The sequence below is a fragment of the Heterodontus francisci genome, chromosome 9 (genome assembly GCF_036365525.1).
Source record: "Heterodontus francisci isolate sHetFra1 chromosome 9, sHetFra1.hap1, whole genome shotgun sequence".
NCBI classification, from domain to species: Eukaryota; Metazoa; Chordata; class Chondrichthyes; order Heterodontiformes; family Heterodontidae; genus Heterodontus; species Heterodontus francisci.
Window position 1 is genome coordinate 21,129,635 of NC_090379.1, and position 19,721 is coordinate 21,149,355.

At 44.5% G+C, this 19,721-nt stretch overlaps 1 protein-coding gene across 4 annotated transcripts in view; it reads right to left on the reverse strand.

Annotated features, from left to right (window-relative positions):
• Nucleotides 1-19,721, reverse strand: part of LOC137373618 (latent-transforming growth factor beta-binding protein 2-like) — a 773,188-nt gene that overhangs the window by 132,436 nt on the left and 621,031 nt on the right. For all 4 annotated transcript variants that reach the window (XM_068038663.1, XM_068038661.1, XM_068038660.1 and 1 more), the window contains exons 24-26: nucleotides 17,925-18,053; nucleotides 3,747-3,869; nucleotides 1,741-1,872 (exon numbers count right to left, since the gene is read on the reverse strand). In XM_068038663.1, the coding sequence (XP_067894764.1) occupies nucleotides 1,741-1,872; nucleotides 3,747-3,869; nucleotides 17,925-18,053 (384 nt within the window). The remainder of the gene's footprint in view (nucleotides 1-1,740; nucleotides 1,873-3,746; nucleotides 3,870-17,924; nucleotides 18,054-19,721) is intronic.

The following is a 19,721-nucleotide window of genomic DNA, read 5'->3' on the forward strand; positions in this document are numbered from 1 at the left end:
ATTTTAAAAAACTGCCTGATTTCCTTTTCATTAACTTGGGTGATCCAATGCCATTAAATTTATGCCCCACATCAAAGTTGGAACTGTCACCATAGAACACCCATTCAGGCCATTCACTGCAAATAGTCCATTTTGGTGTTTATTCTCCACATGAGCAGTAATACTAATCCCATCTGCCTGCTCTATTCACATATCCCCTTTATCTTCCTTTCTTTCAACCATCTATCTAACCTATCTTGCATTTATGTAGCGCCTTTAAGATAGTAAGTAATTCAGAGATCATGGGCTGAATTTTAGTTCCAGGGTCCTGATCCCAACGCCAGGCTGAATTCTGGATTGGGAATCCAGAAGAGGCCATGGTAGGACTCTGGAGCAGATTATCGAGGAGGTAGACAATTTCAATTTTGGATGGTGGGCAGGCTCAGCAGCCAGGACAGCCGATCAGAGTGCCCAAAAGGGTGACTGCAAGGGCACATCAAGACGGAGGTGCCCTGTGAAGACTTGCAAATTGTACAAATTATACTGTGGTCACAGCTGCCAGGATATCACTGCGGAGGGGGAGCCCCTCCACTGGATGGCCTGCGGCCACAGCTGTGGTCCGCATAGTTCAGTTGTCAGTGCTGGGCCGTTTTGCAGGATGTGCCTCTGGCCCTCTCCCATTGCTCTACTGCCAGGAGGTCACCACTATACCATTTACGGGCTCCAGCCACATTGGGGAGCCCCTCTGCCAGCTGGAAAATTCGAACGGCGTGTGAAGAGTGCCTTTAATTGGTACTTTAATTGACCTAATTGGCTACCACTGCTGGCAGTGGGTAGCTGCCACCTCCAGAAGCTGCCTCCCTGAAAATAGGTCGGAGGCAAGAACATGCTGGCATGCGGAAGAGCAGCACACTGGCTGGTAGCGAGAAATTGCTGGCATGTCCACTTTCAAACTTGCCTCCACCTTGGGATCAAAATTCAGCACCAGAAGTTCAAAGCCCACAATGGCAGCTTGAGAATTTTAATTCAGTTAAGAACAATCTGGAAATAAAAAGCTGGTATGAATAAAAGTGACCACAATGCTGTCAGATTATCTTGAAAACACAACAGGTTCACTATTATCCTTTAGGGAAGGAAACCTGTTGCTCTTACCCGGTCTGGCCTATGTGAGACTCCAGTCCTACTTCAACATGGTTGACTCTTAACTTATCTGTGATGTGGTACAGTGTCATTCAATTAAGGGGAACTAGGGTGGGCAATATATCCTAGCCTTGCCAGTGAGACCCACGTATGGAGAATGAAAAGAAAAGTAGACTATTTTTGCATTATTGAATGTAGACCTTCATGCCTCAACATGGTTAATGAAGGCATTCTTGAGAGATGCTCAAATTCCCTAAGTATGCTTCTCTCGCTGCGAGCACAACATTGTAAAAGTTAATTCATAAAAATTCGTTGGCGATTTTCTGAAAAAGTTTAAGACTGAGCTATAGTCAGTGGAAAGTGAAGGACTGATTATCAAGAATGAAAAGTACTTTTCCACTGAAGCAACCTCAGCTGAAAAGACAAAATTATGTTGGAAAAGTGTTGCTCTGAAGGGGAACTTACAATTCATGTTATCTGAATACTTATTATTGAAAGAAATGCGAGCTACATTAAAAGTAACAAATTGTTTAAAAATAGTAAAATTAACAAAGTATGAAAAACTTAATAAAAATTATTCTAAATCCATCATCCAGACATTAATTCTTAAAGAATACTCACCAATGCATTCTCCAATAGCTGTACGTTGGAAACCAGGCTGGCATCCTACAATGCACTGATAGGAGCCAACTGTATTCTCACACTTCCAGATCCCACATACAGAGCTACCATATAAACTGCATTCATCAATATCTAAGTAGATACAAGCAAAACCAAAAGGGTTGGTGATACTTAGCAACAACAATCTATTGCTTAATATATTCATGCATTTTTAAATTACAATTGCAAATTACAATAGGAGTGCAATGAAATTCATTTATGAACAGTTTTTTTTAAGAGAATGGTTGGGTAATGTAGATAGCTTTAAAATATATGTAAAAATTCTCCTCTAGGTACTTTAAAGCACATCAATATTTGATTTTCACTGAAAATATAGGAAATTTGAAAATCTTTTACACACTGTAATGCAAATGATCAATGAAGAAGAACAGGAATATTACAGAGAGTAGTGATTACTAGATGTTCTTCGGGCTGGAGGAAGATTTGTAGTGGAGTTCCCCAGGGGTCAGTGTTGGGACCTTTGCTCTTCCTGATATATATTAGTGACCTAAACCTTGGTGTACAGGGCACAATTTCAAAATTTGTGAATGATACGAAACTTGGAAGCATTGTGAACTGTGAGGAGGATAGTGTAGAAATTCAAAAGGACATAGGTAGAATGGGTGGACAAGTGGCACATGAAGTTCAATGCGGAGAAATGTGAAGTGATTCATTTTGGAAAGAAGAACATGGAGAGACAATATAACATAAAAGATACAATTCTAAAGGGGGTGCAAGAGCAGAGGTAACTGGGGGTATATGTCATAATAAGTCATTAATGGTGGCAGGACAGGGGAAAGCGTGGTTAGTAAAGCATACAGTATCCTAGGCTTTTTTTAATAGGGGCATAGCATAGCAAGAAGGTTATGGTGAATTTGTATAAAACACTGTTTTGGCCTCACCTGGAGTATTGCATCTGTGATGGAATATAGGTATAATAGGCTTAATTAAGTAGTATTTGGAAATAGTGTACTATTCTTTTTAGAGTTAGGGATTGAATGGATGGTCAATTTTTAGAACTCACTAAATTCCCCTTTAAGAAGGTAGAGTTAGAAAATTTCAAGGTCCCTGTTATGAACAAGTTGGGACCTCCTCCCGGCCCCGCTACAATTTTACGCAAAACGGCAGCGGCGAGAAATGGCCCGCCCGCCCCAGGCCAAGCAAAGCCCTTAAGCGGCCAATTAACTGCCACTTAAGGGCCTCCTCCTGCCGCCATGGGTATTTTACCCTCAGTAGCCGGACGGCAAAGACCCCAAGATCCCTGCCTTGTAAAACCAGGCGGCCTACTTGGAGGCTGGGGGTGAGGTGGGGGGGCCTCCTGATCAGGCACCCTGTGCCCCATGGAGCGCCACCCCTGAAGTCCCAACTGCCTCCAATGAACAACACCACCCGCCCCCTTGCCCCACTAACCGGCTGATTGTCCCCGACGAGGCCTGAATAACTTATCCGAGTTCCAGTGCCATCCTTCCTCTTCTTCTGTAGGCTGGGCTGCAGTCCCAGCAGTGGCCACTGCTCCCGGTGGCGCTGCTGGGATTAAGAGCTGCTGGCTCGCTGATTGGCCGGCAGCTCCATTAGGCTGGACCTCCTGCCTCAAGGAGGTGGAAGTCCTGCCCAAGACCAATTAAGAGCCTGGAGAGCGAAAAATCCCAGCCTGGCTCCCCAAGCTCAGCGGAGGTGGGCTCGCCCCTGACTTTTCAGGCGGGGCCTCCCACCCAATGCAAAATTCCGGCCATTGTTGGAGACATTTCATATGCACAATTGGCAACATCGAGATTGGTTTAGTAATTTTCTTGTACTTTTTCTACAAGCAATGTGCTTGCAATTTTTTGAAATTTGCATTTATATGCATGTACATTTGTAATATATCCTATGTAAATCATTCCCGTACACTTTAATACATAAGTCCTTCATTACTAATGTACTAAAGTTTAAAATAAAATTGCTAATATATTTAAATTGATTCTTACCTATACATTGCTCTGCTTCAGGTAAATGTGTGAAGCCATTTTCACATCTACACATATAGGATCCATCTGTATTTATGCACTGGCCCCCTGGACACTTAGCTTCCTCACTGCATTCATCCACATCTGCAGGATAAACAATATAATTGCAGCACTGAACTCAGAAATTACGAAATAAGTAAGAAAAATATTTAAGCGGGCAAAACAATAAGAAATTTAATGCAGGCAAGTGTAAAGTACAATACATAGGAGAGAAAAAAAATTGATGATGCACATATTCCACGTATGTCGTTGAAATAGCAAGACTGAAGTGAAATGAGCAAAGTGTCAAAATAGGTTAGATGCTCCAATTAATGCAGAACAGCAAGCAACAAAGCCAGATGAATACTGGCCTATCATCAAAACAGTAGAATAAGTCAGAAGAGATTATGATTAAACTGCATAGTGTTTTTGTCAGGCCACACCTTGAATACTATATCCATATTTGGTCACTGAGACACAAAGGAGACAGACAAACATTAGAAGGAGTGCAGAGAAAAGCGACAAGACTGACAGATTGTGATTTTTGATTCAAGCAGACATCAGGGTGGTGGTGGAGAGGTCGGTTGCACTGCCCACCCATTGTGGTCTGTGGAAGGCCTGACTGACTTTGATGATCCGATCTCATTATAATAAAATTGTCAATCTGTGTGCTATTGGGGGAGGGGCAGTGGAATTCTGTCCACTTCTCTGGGAAGACCTGCCAGCTGAGTGAGAGGCTGGATGTGGGAGAACATAGCAGGGGTAACATAGAAGGATTGGTAGAAGGCATGTTTCTCGTGGGGCCAGCAAATTCATTCCTGCTTTTCCTAGTCCCACAAAAATCAGTTTAAAAACTTAGTGAATATTTTCCAATCAGCCTCCCTATGAAGACTGCTGGTTAAGCTGCTGTATGCTCAGTTGCACTGGGCATAAACCAATTTTGCATTAGGTCCTAAATACATGAAAGGTTCCAGATTTAATGAGGCTCCCACCTATTTTGGACAGGTGCATTAACCGCCTCAATCCAGGACTACTTGAAAACTGCATCAATGAACCTCAGTCTGCAGTAAGCGGTAAGTTTTAAAAAATATTTTCACCTCACTACTGGCCTGTTCTCATTGAAAATAGGGCGGTTGTGAGATGAAAATCATCCCCTTGTGTCAGAGGACTGCTATGAGGAAAAAAAAGAGAAACTTAGGTTTTTGAGTCTTGAAGGGAAGTGTTTAACAGATAATCTTGTAGATAGATTATAGTAAAATAGATATTATAGTAAATGATATGAGAATGCAAATATCCGATGGTTTGTTTTAATTACGACAGTAACACAAGGCAATACCGTTCACACCGTTTAAAGGCAAATTTATGGCTGATATCAGAAAGTTCCTTTCCAAATGAAGAGTCATCATCACATAGAATGAAGTCCTAGATAGAGTACCAAAGTCAATGGGCAGAATTTTCCCAGACAGGTCGAGGCAAGTTTAAGTGCGTGCCGGGTGGGAAAGCCCCAGAAAATTACATCGGATGGGGATCCCGACATCATCCTGCCCTTTTTCAGCTTTCCCTGGAGCAGATTCCAAGACCTGTAGGGAATTCCCATGGGTCTGGAGGTGATTGAAAAAGCAATTAACAGTCTTTTTAACCAGGACTTTCTTCTTTCTTCTTTCCCCACAGCACACTATTTCCAAGCTGTGTCTGCACCTCGCCAAGGTCACCAAAGCGAGTGCACAGCAGAAAGAGCTTCTTCAGTGAAACTGACAAGTTGGGAAGGCTTTGATAGTTACATTTAAGAGCGACAGCCATGAGCATTGAGAGACTGCTGTTCAAAGCACTTCTTCTCTCAGAGAGTGCTTTCACTGATTGCCAACTTCTTGGAAGGCACGACACCTGTCTAGTACCTCACTCGCCTAAAGCTGCATTTTCCTGCTGCCAGCCTTTACCATGGCATGGAAACAGCTTATGCAGCTCTACCTTCCACCTCTGCTGAAAACACACCACTGCCAACAGCTCTAGCAGCAGCAGGAGCAATACCAGCAGCTTCTCCTCAATCACATGCCCCTCCACAGGACAGCTGGAAGGAGGCAAGACCCCCAAAGGGTCTACAGGCACGGGATCAGCTATCTTGATAAATCTGAGCACCAGTGCCTCAGGGGGCTCAAAGTCTCATGGCAGGTTGCTAGAGACATCTGCAGCCTGCTGAGACAAAATCTTCTTCCCAGTGGAGCAGGTGGGAATGCATTGCCAATGGCTGACAAGGTGCCTGTAACTGGAGGGTCACATTCCACCCACCCCCCACCCCTTCCCCGGGTCTCTGCCTCTCGCCAAGTTGTGTGCTCCCTTCTCCTGCAATGAGAAAAAGCAGAGAGGTGTAATTGTTCGTAATGGGGTGTGTGGAGAGGAGAGAAGGACACAATTTTTTGGAGGGTCATTGTGAGCCACGGGTGTCAAGAGGGCAAAAGGCTGAGGGTGAGTGAGAGTGTTGGCTATATGAATGGCGATGGCAGGATCCTGCAGAGAGGGGAATGAGTATAGCTGCAAAGTGTGTTGACCTGATGAGTGCTGTGCAGGAGAATGCTGGGAAAGTCAGATTCTGGGGCTAGGCACCTGAAAAATGTCACACCACTCAGCTGACATCCTTCCAACCGGAATCCTCTTGATGTACCACCTCCAGGTTGGAAGGATCACACCTCTGCTGCTGACCTCCTCAGCCTCTTCCATCCTCGCCTCCCTCCTCCCATCTTTGGCAGAGCACATCTCACTGCAGCAGGACTTCCAAGTAAGAGTGAGAGACTTGGGGGATAGCTTTACCAGGTCTCCTCTCCATTCTTGTGGTTGCTGCAGTCTCAAAAATCCAAGTGCTGTTGAGCCCTTGTAATCCATGTTGTGGTCGGTTGATTAGAAATCCTTCCATTGACACAATAGATACGTCATCCTGCCAGCTCTCCGTAATTGGTTGGGCAACCCAGAGGCGGGATGATAATGCATGGCCCTGGAAAAGAACCCTGGCAAAATCCACCCATTAAAAAATTGTGTTCTTGACCCAAAAATGGTCCCGCCATTGCAGCAGGGTCTAAGTGGACAAGACTCTGACCAATATCCTTGGAATTACTTGAGAAACAACAAGATTCTGCAAATCGGGGAACTTCAGGGGTTTTTTGGATGGATGAACAAAGATGGGCCAAATGGTCTTCCTCATTCATAATTATCATGCAATCTTGTGAATAACAGTAATATCACTAAGCGTAATAAAACAGTCGTAGACTGGAAACAACATCAGACTAGCATTATACTATAATGACGTTGATTTAATATATCTAATAGTTCTTCATATAGAGTGCTTAGTGCGGGTAGTAGACCTGTCTTTGCAGACCCAGAAATAGGTAACACCAACAAAACAGCAACAACTTATGTTTTTATAGTGTTTTTGACATAATAAAAGGTTCAAAGCCCCTTCAAAGAGCTCTATAAAGTAAAATTAGACAAAGTTACATAAGGCAGATGACCAAAAGCTTGGTCAAAGAGGTAGATTTTAAAGAGTGTCTTAAGGAATAATGAGAGGTAGAGAAGCAGAGATGTTTAGGGAGGGAATTTCAGGGCTTAGGACCCAAGCAGCTGGAGGCATGGCCACTAATCATGGAGTAAGTAAAATCGGAGATCCTCAAGAGGCCAGAATTAGACAAGCAAAGGTATCTCGAAGGTTGTGGGGCAGGAGGAGATTGCAGAGATAGGGAGGGATTTGTAAACATGAATGAGAATTTTAAAATCAAGACATTGCTTAACCAGAAGACAGTGCAAATTAGTGAGCACAGGGGGGATTGGTGAACTGGACTTGGTGCGAGTTAGGTCATGGGCAGAAGAGATTTGGATGATCAAAAGTTGATGGAGTCCAGCCAAGATTGTATTGGAATAATTAAGTCTAGAGGTAACAAAGCCATGAATGAGAGTTTCAGCAGCAGATGAGCTGAGGTAGGGGCGAAGTCGGACCATCGACTGCATTTAATGCCACCCAAAGCACGGGATGGTGGTTGGGGGCGGTGGCGTAAAATGGAGCGGGAGGCTCGCAGGGCAGCAGCGGCGAAAAACAGCCCGCCCACCCTTCGCCCACCTCTATGGGGATTTAACGCGTGGCAAGCAGGCATCCTAGACCCGAGAAAAGCCACCTGACAAAAGCAGGCAGCTTTCTGACGGCCTCGGGGGCCTCTTGATCAGGCACCCTGTGCCCGATGTAGGGCCGACCCCCAGGCCCCAACCACCCCCAACACCCAACACGCACCCCCCATCCCCCCAATCGACCATCCTAGCCTCACCGGGGCATGACCGATTATCCTCGTCAAGGCAACAAAAACTTACTTTAGGTCCGGGGCTCCCCGACATCTTCATCTGTAGGCTGGGCTGCAGTCCCAGCAGTGGCCACTGCTCCCGGTGGCGCTGCTGGGATTAAGAGCTGCTGGCCCGCTGATTGGCCGGCAGCTCTATTAGGTGGGACTTCCTACATCAAGTGGGTGGAAGTCCCGCCTCAGACCAATTAAAGGCCGGGGACCCGCAAAATATGAGTTGGATTCCCAGGCCAGGTGGAAGCGGGTTTGCCACTGACTTTCCAGTCGGGGACGGCTCCCGTCCACCTAGGGTAAAATCCCGGCCCATGTTACAGAGGTGGAAATAGACCGTCTTAGTGATGGCGCAGGTATTTGGTCGGAAGCTTATCTCGGGGTCAAATATAACACCAAGGTTGCGAATAGTCTAGTTTAATCTCAGATAGTTGCCAGGGAGAGGGGATGGAGTTGGTAGCGAGGGAATGGAGTTTGGAGCAGGGACGGAAGGCAATAGCTTCAGTCTTTGCAATATTTTGTTGGAGGAAATTTCTGTTTATCCAGTACTGGATGTTGGATAAGCAGTCTGATAATTTAGCAACAATGGAAGACTTGTGAGAGGAGGCGATGAGTTAGAACTGGGTGTCATTAGTGTACATGTGGAAACTAATGCTGTGCTTTTGGATGATGTCGCTGAGGGGCAGCATATAGATGAGAAATAGGAGGGAGCCAAGGATGGATTCTTTGGTGACACCAGAGATAATGGTGCAGGATCAGGAAGAGACGCCATTGCATGTGATACTCTGGCTAAGGTTAGGTTGATAAAAATGGCAAGTGCAGTCCCACCCACTCGGAAGACAGTGAACAGGCATTGGAGGAGGATGGCGTAGTCAACTGTGTCAAAGGCTGCAGATAGGTTGAAAAGGAAGAGGAGGGATAGTTTACCTTTGTCACAGTCACATAGGACGTTATTTGTGACTTTGGTAAGAGTCAGTAATATGGCAAGGGAGGAAACCTGATTGGAGGGATTCAAAATGGAGTTCCAGGAAAGATCGGCATGGGTTTGGAGGGCGAAAACATGTTCAAGCACTTTGGAGAGGAAAGGGAGGTTGGCGATGGGCGGTAGTTTACAAGAACAGTGGCGTCAAGAGCTGGCTTTTTGAGGAGAGGGATGATGACAGCAGACTTAAAGGAGAAAGGGATAACACTTGAAGTGAGAGAATCGTTAACAGTATCAGCTAAAATGGGACCCAGGAGGAGAAGTTGGATGTCCAGCAGTTCAGTAGGAGTAAGATTGAGCAAGCAGGAGGTGGGTCTCACGGACAAAATAAACTTGGAGAGTGCATGAGGGGAGATAGGAGAGAAACTAGAGAAAGGTGCAAGTTCAGGGCTAGGGCAGGGGGAACTTCAGAGACAGTGAGGTAGTGGAAGGGAGGAAAGCAGACGAGGCAGCTGATTGGATGGTCTCGATCTAAGTGACGAATAAGTTCATGAGCTCCATGCACTTATTGTTGGAGGTGAGGGTGAAGGAGTTTAAGACGACAGTTTCCAGTAGAGAAATGAAGCCAGGGATTATCTTTGCTGTAGTCCAGACAAGGTAAGGACAGCAGATTTCCTTCCTGAAAGGATATTAGTGAACCAGATGGGTTTTTACAACAATCGATGTTAGTTTCATGCCACCATTACTGAGACTAGCTTTTAATTCCAGATTTTTATTAATTAATTGAATCTAAATTCCACCAGCTGCCATGGTGGGATTTGAACCCATGTCCCCATGGCATTACCCCAGGCCGCTAGATTACTAGTCCAATGATATTACTACTGCACCACTGTCTCCCCCATACTCTGCCTTTCTGTTTTTTGTACCAAAGTGGATCACTTCACACTTATTCACAATATATTCCATCTGCCATGTTCTTGCCCATTCACTTAGCCTGTCCAAATCTCCTTGAAGCCTCCTTGCATCCTCCTCACAACTTACATTCCCTCCTAGTTTTGTGCAAATTTGGAAATATTACAATTGGTCCCCACATCCAAATCACGGATATAGATTGTAAACAGCTGTGGTCCAAGCACTGATCCTTGCAGTACCCCACTAGTAACAGCCTGCCGTCCTGAGAATGACCTATTTATTCCTACTCTCTGCTTTCTGTCTGTTAACCAATTTTCAATCCATTGCAGTATATTACCCCCAATCCCATGTGCTTTAATTTTGTTTACTAACCTCCTGTGTGGGACCTTATCAAAAGCCTTCTAAAAATCCAAATATACCACATCCACAGGTTCTCCTTTATCTATGCCACAAGTAACATCCTCAAAAAACTCCAACAGGTCAAACATGATTTCTCTTTCACAAATCCATGTTGACTCTGCCCAATCATATCATTATTTTCCAAGTGTCCTGTTATGTCATCCTTTATAATAGATTCTAACATTTTCCCTACTACAGACGTCAAACTACTACTGAGGTCTGTAGTTCTCCGTTTTCTCACTCACTCCCTTCTTATATAGTGGGGTGACATTTCCAGTCTATAGGAATCCTTCCAGAATCTATAGAATTTTGAAAGATAACCACCAATGCATCCACTATCTCTATAGCTACCTCATTCAATACACTGGGATGTAGCCAGGGGATTTATCAACTTTCAATCCAATTAATTTTTTGAGTACCAACTTCAGACTGAGTTTTAACCAAAGGAGTTTGCAACACTTCATCAATTCCAAAACAAGGAACATTCAGGTCTGCAACACTGTTAAAAATTCCTCCCAGAAAACCCAGAAGATTTAAAAGTGAACTCTCTTTACAACAATTGAACTCTAATTGTATGCTAATGTTCTTGTATGTGTGCATGTGTATGAACATGTGAGTGGGTGAGGTTGCAAACATTTTTCCGGTATTGTTTTAATAAATAGCTGTCTTTCTTTTTAAACCTATGAGAAAACCTGTCATTTGTCTGTTTATTTGACCCGTAAACAGTCAGGGACTAAAACATTATTTTTAAAGCATTATCTGTGGTCAGTTCAGAGGTGAAAAGTGGAAGCCACCCGCACCATTTCCTACCTGTCTGTAACAAAGGATTAATGTTGCAAATTGACCTGCAATACTATACATTGACCTACACAAAGCAAATATAAGGAAACAATTAGCAAAGGGTCTAAATCAAATAACATTTTGCAATTAAAAAGAAATAGAAAGAAGTTTTTATGAACTAAAGAGTGTTACTTGCTGAATATTCATGTCTAAATTCACTGATAATCATTGCTGCTGAAGGTACATTCTTGGATTCAGTGGTCAGTCAATCCTGCAATTGATCTGAGCATGTTACTTTTATGGTTGTTGACTCGCACTGCACGATAACTGCTTGCATGGTTATAAGACCTGAGAGAGTAACAAAAGAACCTGCTTGCAATCTGGACGGGATATCTAGGCCTTGCATACAAATTTCTTCAGCCTTTCCAACGGCAGATCAAGTTAACATTAGATGAGTGACATTTGGTTACAATTTTAAACTGCTTTAATCCACAGTTTGGTCCAACGTTCAGAGTGATAGTTATGTTCAGAGTTTCGTAATTCAGTTGCTAGAATGTATGTTTGTGGAAATTATACAAAAGAAAGAATGTGCAACACTATCCCACTTTAATGAGTTGTCTTATTTAACTTAAAAGGAATAAATCCTCTGCTTTCTGTCCTGCAGTCACAGTGCACATTTTCTGCCTGATTAATTTTCTCCCCCTCGCACCCCCTTCCCCCCACTTACTCCCGACGGCATCCACCGCACCTCCTTCCCCCCCGCACTCCATCCCCCTTTCCCTCTCCCTCCATGAATTCACACAGCTTACTTATTAGGGCCCCTGCTCAGGGATAGGAGCTAATAACCCCACTGCCTTGTGGTGGCTTGGGAGAGGACAAAGCTAAGGAAGTAAACCCTAACAGAAAATCCGGAACCCCTAAGGCGGTCATGTGTCACCTTTGGCATGCTTCCGGCAGTTCCTGCAGCCATATCGGTGCCAAACATCGTGCTCTGCACTCCTTTGGACCCCACTAGGAAGGCCGAGAGGGGAGTTTTGACATTTGGGCAACTCGCAACCTCCATACATCCGCCCAGGCATGCGACATGGAGAGGTCACTCCATAGTCACCTCACAGTGACCAAAACAACTTGGAAGGCAGCAGTTATGGGTTATAAGTCCAGCTCAATTTTTGTAGAGATTGGGCGCCATGGGTTGTCGTAGTTGTTGGGAGAGGTCATCGCATCTCACTGGACAGCTACCGCCCGCCTCAAACCGGGCAGCCCCCGGTCAGAAAGGTTCTGTCCCACCACAGTCCACCTGTTTCAATGGGTGCTTGGAGCTCAGGGTCATTGCCCGACAAGTGGACTGTAACACCACACCAAATAGCACTCCAAAAAAAGGAAAGAAGGTACCAGTCCTTCGTTTTGCAAGCTGGAAGGTCAGAACTATGTGTCCTGGCTTGTAGGAAGACCTTACACAAATCAATGATTCTCAGAAGACTGCCATCATTAACAATGAGCTCAGTAGACTCAATGTGGACATTGCAGCACTTCAGGAGACACACCTCCCTGTAAGCGGATCTCTAAGAGAGCAAGACTACACCTTCTTCTGGCAGGGTAGGGATCCTGAAGTACCAAGACAGCATGGAGTGGGCTTCACCATCAGAAACTCTCTGCTCAGCATTATAGAGCCACCTTCAAATGGCTTGGAATGCATACTGTCCATCCGGCTGCTCACCGCCTCTGGCCCAGTACACCTACTCAGCATCTATGCTCCCCACCTGAAGTTAAAGACCCGTTCTATGAGGAACTCCATAATATCATCAGTAGCATTCCCAATACCGAACATTTGTTCCTGCTGGAGGACTTTAACGCCAGAGTTGGGGCCGACCATGACTCATGGCCCTCCTGCCTTGGGTGCTATGGCATTGGAAGGATGAATGAGAATGGACAGAGACTGCTGCAGTTGTGTACCTATCATAACCTCTGCATCACCAACTCATTCTTTCATACTAAACCCTGTCACTGGGTTTCATGGAGTCACCCAAGATCACGTCGTTGGCAGCAGACTGGACCTCATTGTCACAAGGCGAGCCTCTTTAAACAGTGTTCAAATCACATGCAGCTTCCACAGTGCGGACTGCGACACCGACCACTCCCTGGTGTGCAGCAAGGTTACACTCAAACCAAAGAAGCTGCATCACTCCAAGCAGAAGGGCCGCCCGCGCATCAACACGAACAGAATTTCTTATCCACAGCTGTTACATAAGTTTCTAACTTCACTTGAAAAAGCCCTTCAAAACACTCCGACAGGGGATGCAGAGACCAAGTGGGCCCACATCAGAAACACCATCTATGACTCAGCAATGACCACCTATGGCAAACGTGAGTAGCAGAATGCAGACTGGTTTCAATCTCACTTTGAAGAGCTGGAACCTATCATAGCCGCTAGGCACATTACACTGTTGAACTACAAGAAATCCCCCAGCGAGTTAACATCCATAGCACTTAAAGCAGCCAGAAGCGCTGCACAAAGAACAGCCAGGTGCTGCGCAAATGACTACTGGCAACACCTATGCAGTCGTATTGAGCTGGCCTCCAACACCGGAAACATCAGAGGAATGCATGATGGCATTAGGAGAGCTTTTGGGCCAACCATTAAGAAGATTGCCCCCCTCAAGTCTAAATCAGGGGACACGATCACTGACCAACGCAAGCAAATGGACCGCTGGGTGGAGCACTACCTCTAACTGTACTCTAGGGAAAATGTTGTCACTGAGACCGCCCTCAATGTAGCCCAGTCTCTGCCAGTCATGGATGAGCTGGACGAACAGCCAACAAAATCGGAACTCGGTGATGCCATTGATTCTCTAGCCAGTGGAAAAGCCCCTGGGAAGGACGGCATTACCCATTAAATAATCAACAGTGCCAAGCCTGCTATACTCTCAGCACTACATGAACTGCTTTGCCTGTGCTGGGATGAGGGAGCAGTACCACAGGACATGCACAATGCCAATATCATCACCCTCTACAAGAACAAATGTGACCGCAGTGACTGCAGCAACCACAGTGGAATCTCTCTGCTCAGCATAGTGGGGAAAGTCTTCTCTCGAGTCGCTTTAAACAGGCTTCAGAAGCTGGCTGTGCGTGTCTACACTGAGGCACAGTGTGGCTTTTGAGCAGAGAGATCCACCATTGACATGCTGTTCTCCCTTCGCCAGCTTCAGGAGAAATGCCGTGAACAACAGATGCCCCTCTACGTTGCTTTCATTGATCTCACCAAAGCCTTTGACCTCATCAGCAGACGTGGTCTCTTCAAACTACTAGCAAAGATCGGATGTCCACCAAAACTACCTCATTCCATGACAATATGAAAGGCACAATTCAGCATAGCGGCGCTTCATCAGACTCCTTTCCTATCCTGAGTGGCATGAAACAGGGCTGTGTTCTCGCACCCACACTTTTTGGGATCTTCTTCTCCCTGCTGCTCTCACATGCGTTCAAGTCTTCAGAAGAAGGAATTTTCCTCCACACAAGATCAGATGGCAGGTTGTTCAACCTTGCCCGTCTAAGAGCGAAGACTAAAGTACGGAAGGTCCTCATCAGGGAACTCCTCTTTGCTGACGATGCTGCATTAACATCTCACACTGAAGAGTGTCTGCAGAGACTCATTGACAGGATTGCGGCTGCCTGAAACAAATTTGGCCTAACCATCAGCCTCAAGAAAATGAACATCATGGGACAGGATGTCAGAAATGCTCCATCCATCAATATCGGCTAACACGCGCTGGAAGTGGTTCAAGAGTTCACCTACCTAGGCTCAACTATCACCAGTAACCTGTCTCTTGATGCAGAAATCAACAAGCACATGGGAAAGGCGTCCGCTGCTGAGTCTAGACTGGCCAAGAGAGCGTGGGAAAATGGTGCACTGACATGGAACACAAAAGTCCGAGTGTATCAAGCCTGTGTCCTCAGTACCTTGCTCTACAGCAGCAAGGCCTGGACAACGTATGTCAGCCAAGAGCGACATCTCAATTCATTCCATCTTCGCTGCCTCCGGAGAATCCTTGGCATCAGGTGGCAGGACCATATCTCCAACGCAGAAGTCCTCGAGGCGGCCAACATCTCCAGCATATACACCCTACTGAGCCAGTGGTGCTTGAGATGGCTTGGCCATGTGAGCCACGTGGAAGATGGCAGGATCCCCAAGGACACATTGTACAGCGAGCTCGTCACTGGTATCAGACCCACCGGCCATCCATGTCTCCGCTTTAAAGACGTCTGCAAACGCAACACGAAGTCCTGTGACATTGACCACAAGTCGTGGGAGTCAATTGCCAGTGATCGCCAGAGCTGGTGGACAGCCATAAAGGCGGGGTTAAAGAGTGGAGAATCGAAGAGACTTAGCTGCTGGCAGGAAAAAAGACAGAAGCGCAAGGGGAGAGCCAACTGTGTAACATCCCCGACAACCAATTTTATCTGCAACACCTGTGGAAGAGTCTGTCACTCTATAATTAGCCTTTATATCCACTCCAGGCGCTGCTTCACAAACCCACTGATCACCTCCAGGCGCTTACCCATGGTCTCTCGAGACAAGGAGGCCAAAGAAGAAGAATGTGCCTTTTTAAGGTGTCTAAGATTCTGCTTTGTTCCTGTCTGCTCAAATGCCTTTCAACTATAGCTTAGATATATTTTGTAAATACATTTTAAAGTAAGATATTTTATCATGAAGAGGAGGGTAATTCTGTTTTCGAACTCATCCCACTTCAATTTTTCTTTCCACCAGGCAGTTAAAAGAGTCTAAACTATTTACCATTTACGGAGACAAGCCATTAAATTGCTTATGGTTAGGTCGCTGGGAAAAATAACTTCCAATTAGCTTATTAAATACTTTTCATCTGACTTTAGATTCACAACCCAGCATGGGGCTTTCCTGAGAAACTAACAACTTTAAAGCAAGCTGTAACTCAAAGCAAATTTTAAAATAACTCATAGCTAGATAATTTCCATGGAATAAAATGTCCAAAAATCTTGAAATGTGACATAGCTGTAGGTGGAAAAATCTCTAGTTGCAACAACATATCTAAAGTACCACAATTTGGCTATTTGATAGTACATTGAGGGCACATAAGTTTGGTCAGAGAACCATCCAGCGTTGTTTTTTCAAGGCGTCTCTGGCAATCTGCTCACTTCTAAAATTACACAACACTAAATGAATGATCTCATGCAAGTTAGAGTGGGTTAAACCTAAACTGTTCAGTGCAAAAGTTCTGAAATAGCTATGCCTGTTTATCTGCTGTTCCCATTTATATGTTGAATTTACAATTTGAATAAAATACTTTATTTTTTATCAAAGTGCGTTCATAGAAATGTTTACAAATTGAAACTTTGCCAAGTATTTCCTTTTCAGGTTTACAAGGTGTACAACATTTCCTTTCCTCTGACTGCTGTATTTGTATTTGGCCTCTTAATACTCTGCAAATATATGGGATAACTAAAATTGCACGGCAGTGGTGACTGTGGTCATAAAAGCAGACAAAAGTGAAACACGCATATAGGAGAAGGAGAAAGGCAAGAATGAAAGAAGATGGAGCAAAACCTAAAACACAGGAAGACAAAGGAAAAACAGACAGGAAAAAGGAAGTTTGTCAAAACGGAGAGAAACCAAAAAATTCTCTTTTAATATCAATAAAATATGGACCGTGATTTTGTGCTGGCGATGGTGGTCTCAACATCTGGAAAAGGTGACGGCGAGAACCCCGCGCCTCCTCTTCTGCAGAAGTCCCAATGAATCAGGCACTAAAGTGGACAGCGGCAGGCCGTCCATGGGATCAAGGACCCCAGCGATGGAAGTCCTAGTTTCGGAGAGCTGCCAGTCAATCAGAGGCCAGCAGCTCTTCCACTGAGCAGCGCCACCACAGAGACGGTGGCAGCTGCCGGAGGAGCACCTACCCAAGGCCCAGGAGCGTCACTGGACCCAGGCTAAAGGTAGGTCAGGGCAGGAGGGGACTCGCGGGGTGGGGGTCGCGGGATAAGGGGGTATAGGAGAGTCATAAGCAAGGACAGGGGTGGGGGAGGGGGCGGTGCTTTCAGCAGGCCCTCACCCCTTTCCCGATGTCGGGTCTCTTGCTCAGGCACTGTGCTTTTAAATGAGGACCCCACCACCCCCCCGGAAGTCAGGAAGCAGCCCGCAAGGTTTTTCATGCCGTGCTTCCTGTGTGGCGACAGAGTTGCCGCCGCACGACTAATTTCGATGGCGGCAACTGGGCCTCAATTGGTGGGGGTCCGGAGGGCCGTTCACAGGCCTTCCCACTCCAGACTTAATTTTGGCAGAGGCGGGGTGGTGGCGGGGTCCCCCCGCTGTCACCAGCCTACCCAAATTTATGCTCTCCCCACCTCCAAACCCATTGCGAGGTACAGCGTAAAATTCCCCACATGGTATTGTCTATTTATGCCAATCTATCTCAGTCATCGCCAAAGGTATAGCACCCTGTTTCCGACTTCTGGCTGAACCTGTTATCTATACTCTGAATCAGAAGAGACACCGGTGTGAAATTGGCTTTCATTGGTCGAACAAAATGGGTGATATTGAACTGGTCACTCATTTTACGTCACCATGGCTGAGTTTTCATTTTTATTGAAGTCAAAAACATGTCGATTTGCTATTGGCTATTTCATGTTACTGTAAAAGAGAAATGCCACCTCCACTGTTGCTACAATGTCCAAAAAAAGAACAATAAAGTTTTACTTGCAGCCAAGTCCAGTTTATGAATCTTATTACATGTCATATAAACCATACAAAGTGGCAGATAATTAAATATATTTACATCTGGGCTGTCTTACCTTCGCATATTGTTCCATCAGGAGTAGTGGTATATCCCTGAGCACAAAGACAGTAATAAGAGCCTCCTTCATTGTTTATACATTCTCCATTTGGACCACAGATGTCTCGGGTCAAGCATTCGTTAATATCTATGGAGCAGAGAACACATTGCAACAAGTGTGGCACTGACTGTGGGAGCTGAGAAGGACAGATGCAAGAAAAACTGACCCCAAATCAGATTAAATTGAACTGGGTCATTTCAGTGTCACCCAAATCTACCATTAGTATTTTTCATCACCACTTTTTGGGTAGGCTATTTTAATAGAGCCACTTGCTGTGGTACAATTCTTTATCTTAGGATAAGGAAAAAACAAATAGCTAGCACACCCATGAAAGTAGAATTTCTGTTTCACTGTACAAATTTACGCTGACAGTAGCTTTTCAGACGTTTTCTGCCCAGACAGTTCAACTCTCTAAACTGAAAGAGCTGTAACAAATAATACCCTCAAGGAAACAAAGGCTGAAAAATAGGTGCTCATAAAGTGTCAGATATGTGAACAAAAAAATATTATTTGATGATCAACGAATAGAGCCTTTGAGGTTTATTACTTGTCATTATTCTGAGATGGAGACATTTAGTACTAAATAGGAGGTTTCAGATAAACTTTGTAAGAATTTCCATACGTCAGAACAGCTATTGCAAAGTCAGTAGGATCATCAACACTAACTTAAAATAAAGATAAAAGCTTTGATGAAATATCTTACGATAAATAACCACAATCCAACAGCAGTAATGAACTCAAAAACGTAGATTTTAGCTCTGTAGGGTCTATTTTAATGCTTGATATTACCTTGTGCCAAAAACATCTCTGCAACAATAAATGCCAACTATTTCCTATTTAGCACTTAATTCTTCGGATTGACTCTTATCATAGACATTAACATTTGTGAATTATTTTTTAACTGATTGTGATTCTTCCTAGTTCACCTGATCTTCCTTTTACATCAGAGTTCTTAATTTCTAAGGGATTGCTCTACTTACATGGTTGATAGTGCTAGTTTGTTTCTTGGTTAATTTGAATTGAATATATAAAATAGCCTGTTTGTAAGCATTTAATATTTTGTTGATTAGTTTTGAGTGAAATATGACTTATTCAATATTTCCCAACAATTCTTGAACTAATGTCTTGTTTTGCAATTTCCCAACATTAGGAGGATAAAGTTTGCATAAAACAGCCAGTAGTGGGTCAGCTGTTGCTACACACCCTATCCATTGACTTAACAGAAGGGAAACTGGACAGGTGTAGAACAGGAGGTCTATTGGCTACCATTCAATTTGCACCTCTTGCTGAAGTTGAATTTCACCGCTAGGTGTTTTTGCAAAGCATGAAATCCAAAAGACTGGTGCTTGTCACAAATTTGACTGTTACTTCACAAGGACTGTCCATGACTTAACAACAGTAGGAGTGGAAGTGACAAATTACATTTTTTAACTGACTAACCTTATCTGTCAAATTTTCTGTTTGCAACAAATTATCACCTATCTCATTATCCAGTAAGGCAGATATTAAAAATAAGAAATCCATCTAATTTGTTCCCATATAGCAACATCTTGTGAGTAGAACTAGTGAGACTGTGTGAAAGTGATCTGTTCAGAAAGGCAAAACTATAGCAATGCAGGGGTGTTGACAACTGTTTTTCTTGGCACCTAGTGATACCAGAAGCCAACCTGCACTATGAGTTTTGTTTTTTACAGCTTACCTCCACATACCAAAATACTTAATTCAAAATGTTTGAAGATGGTCCCCTACTGAACT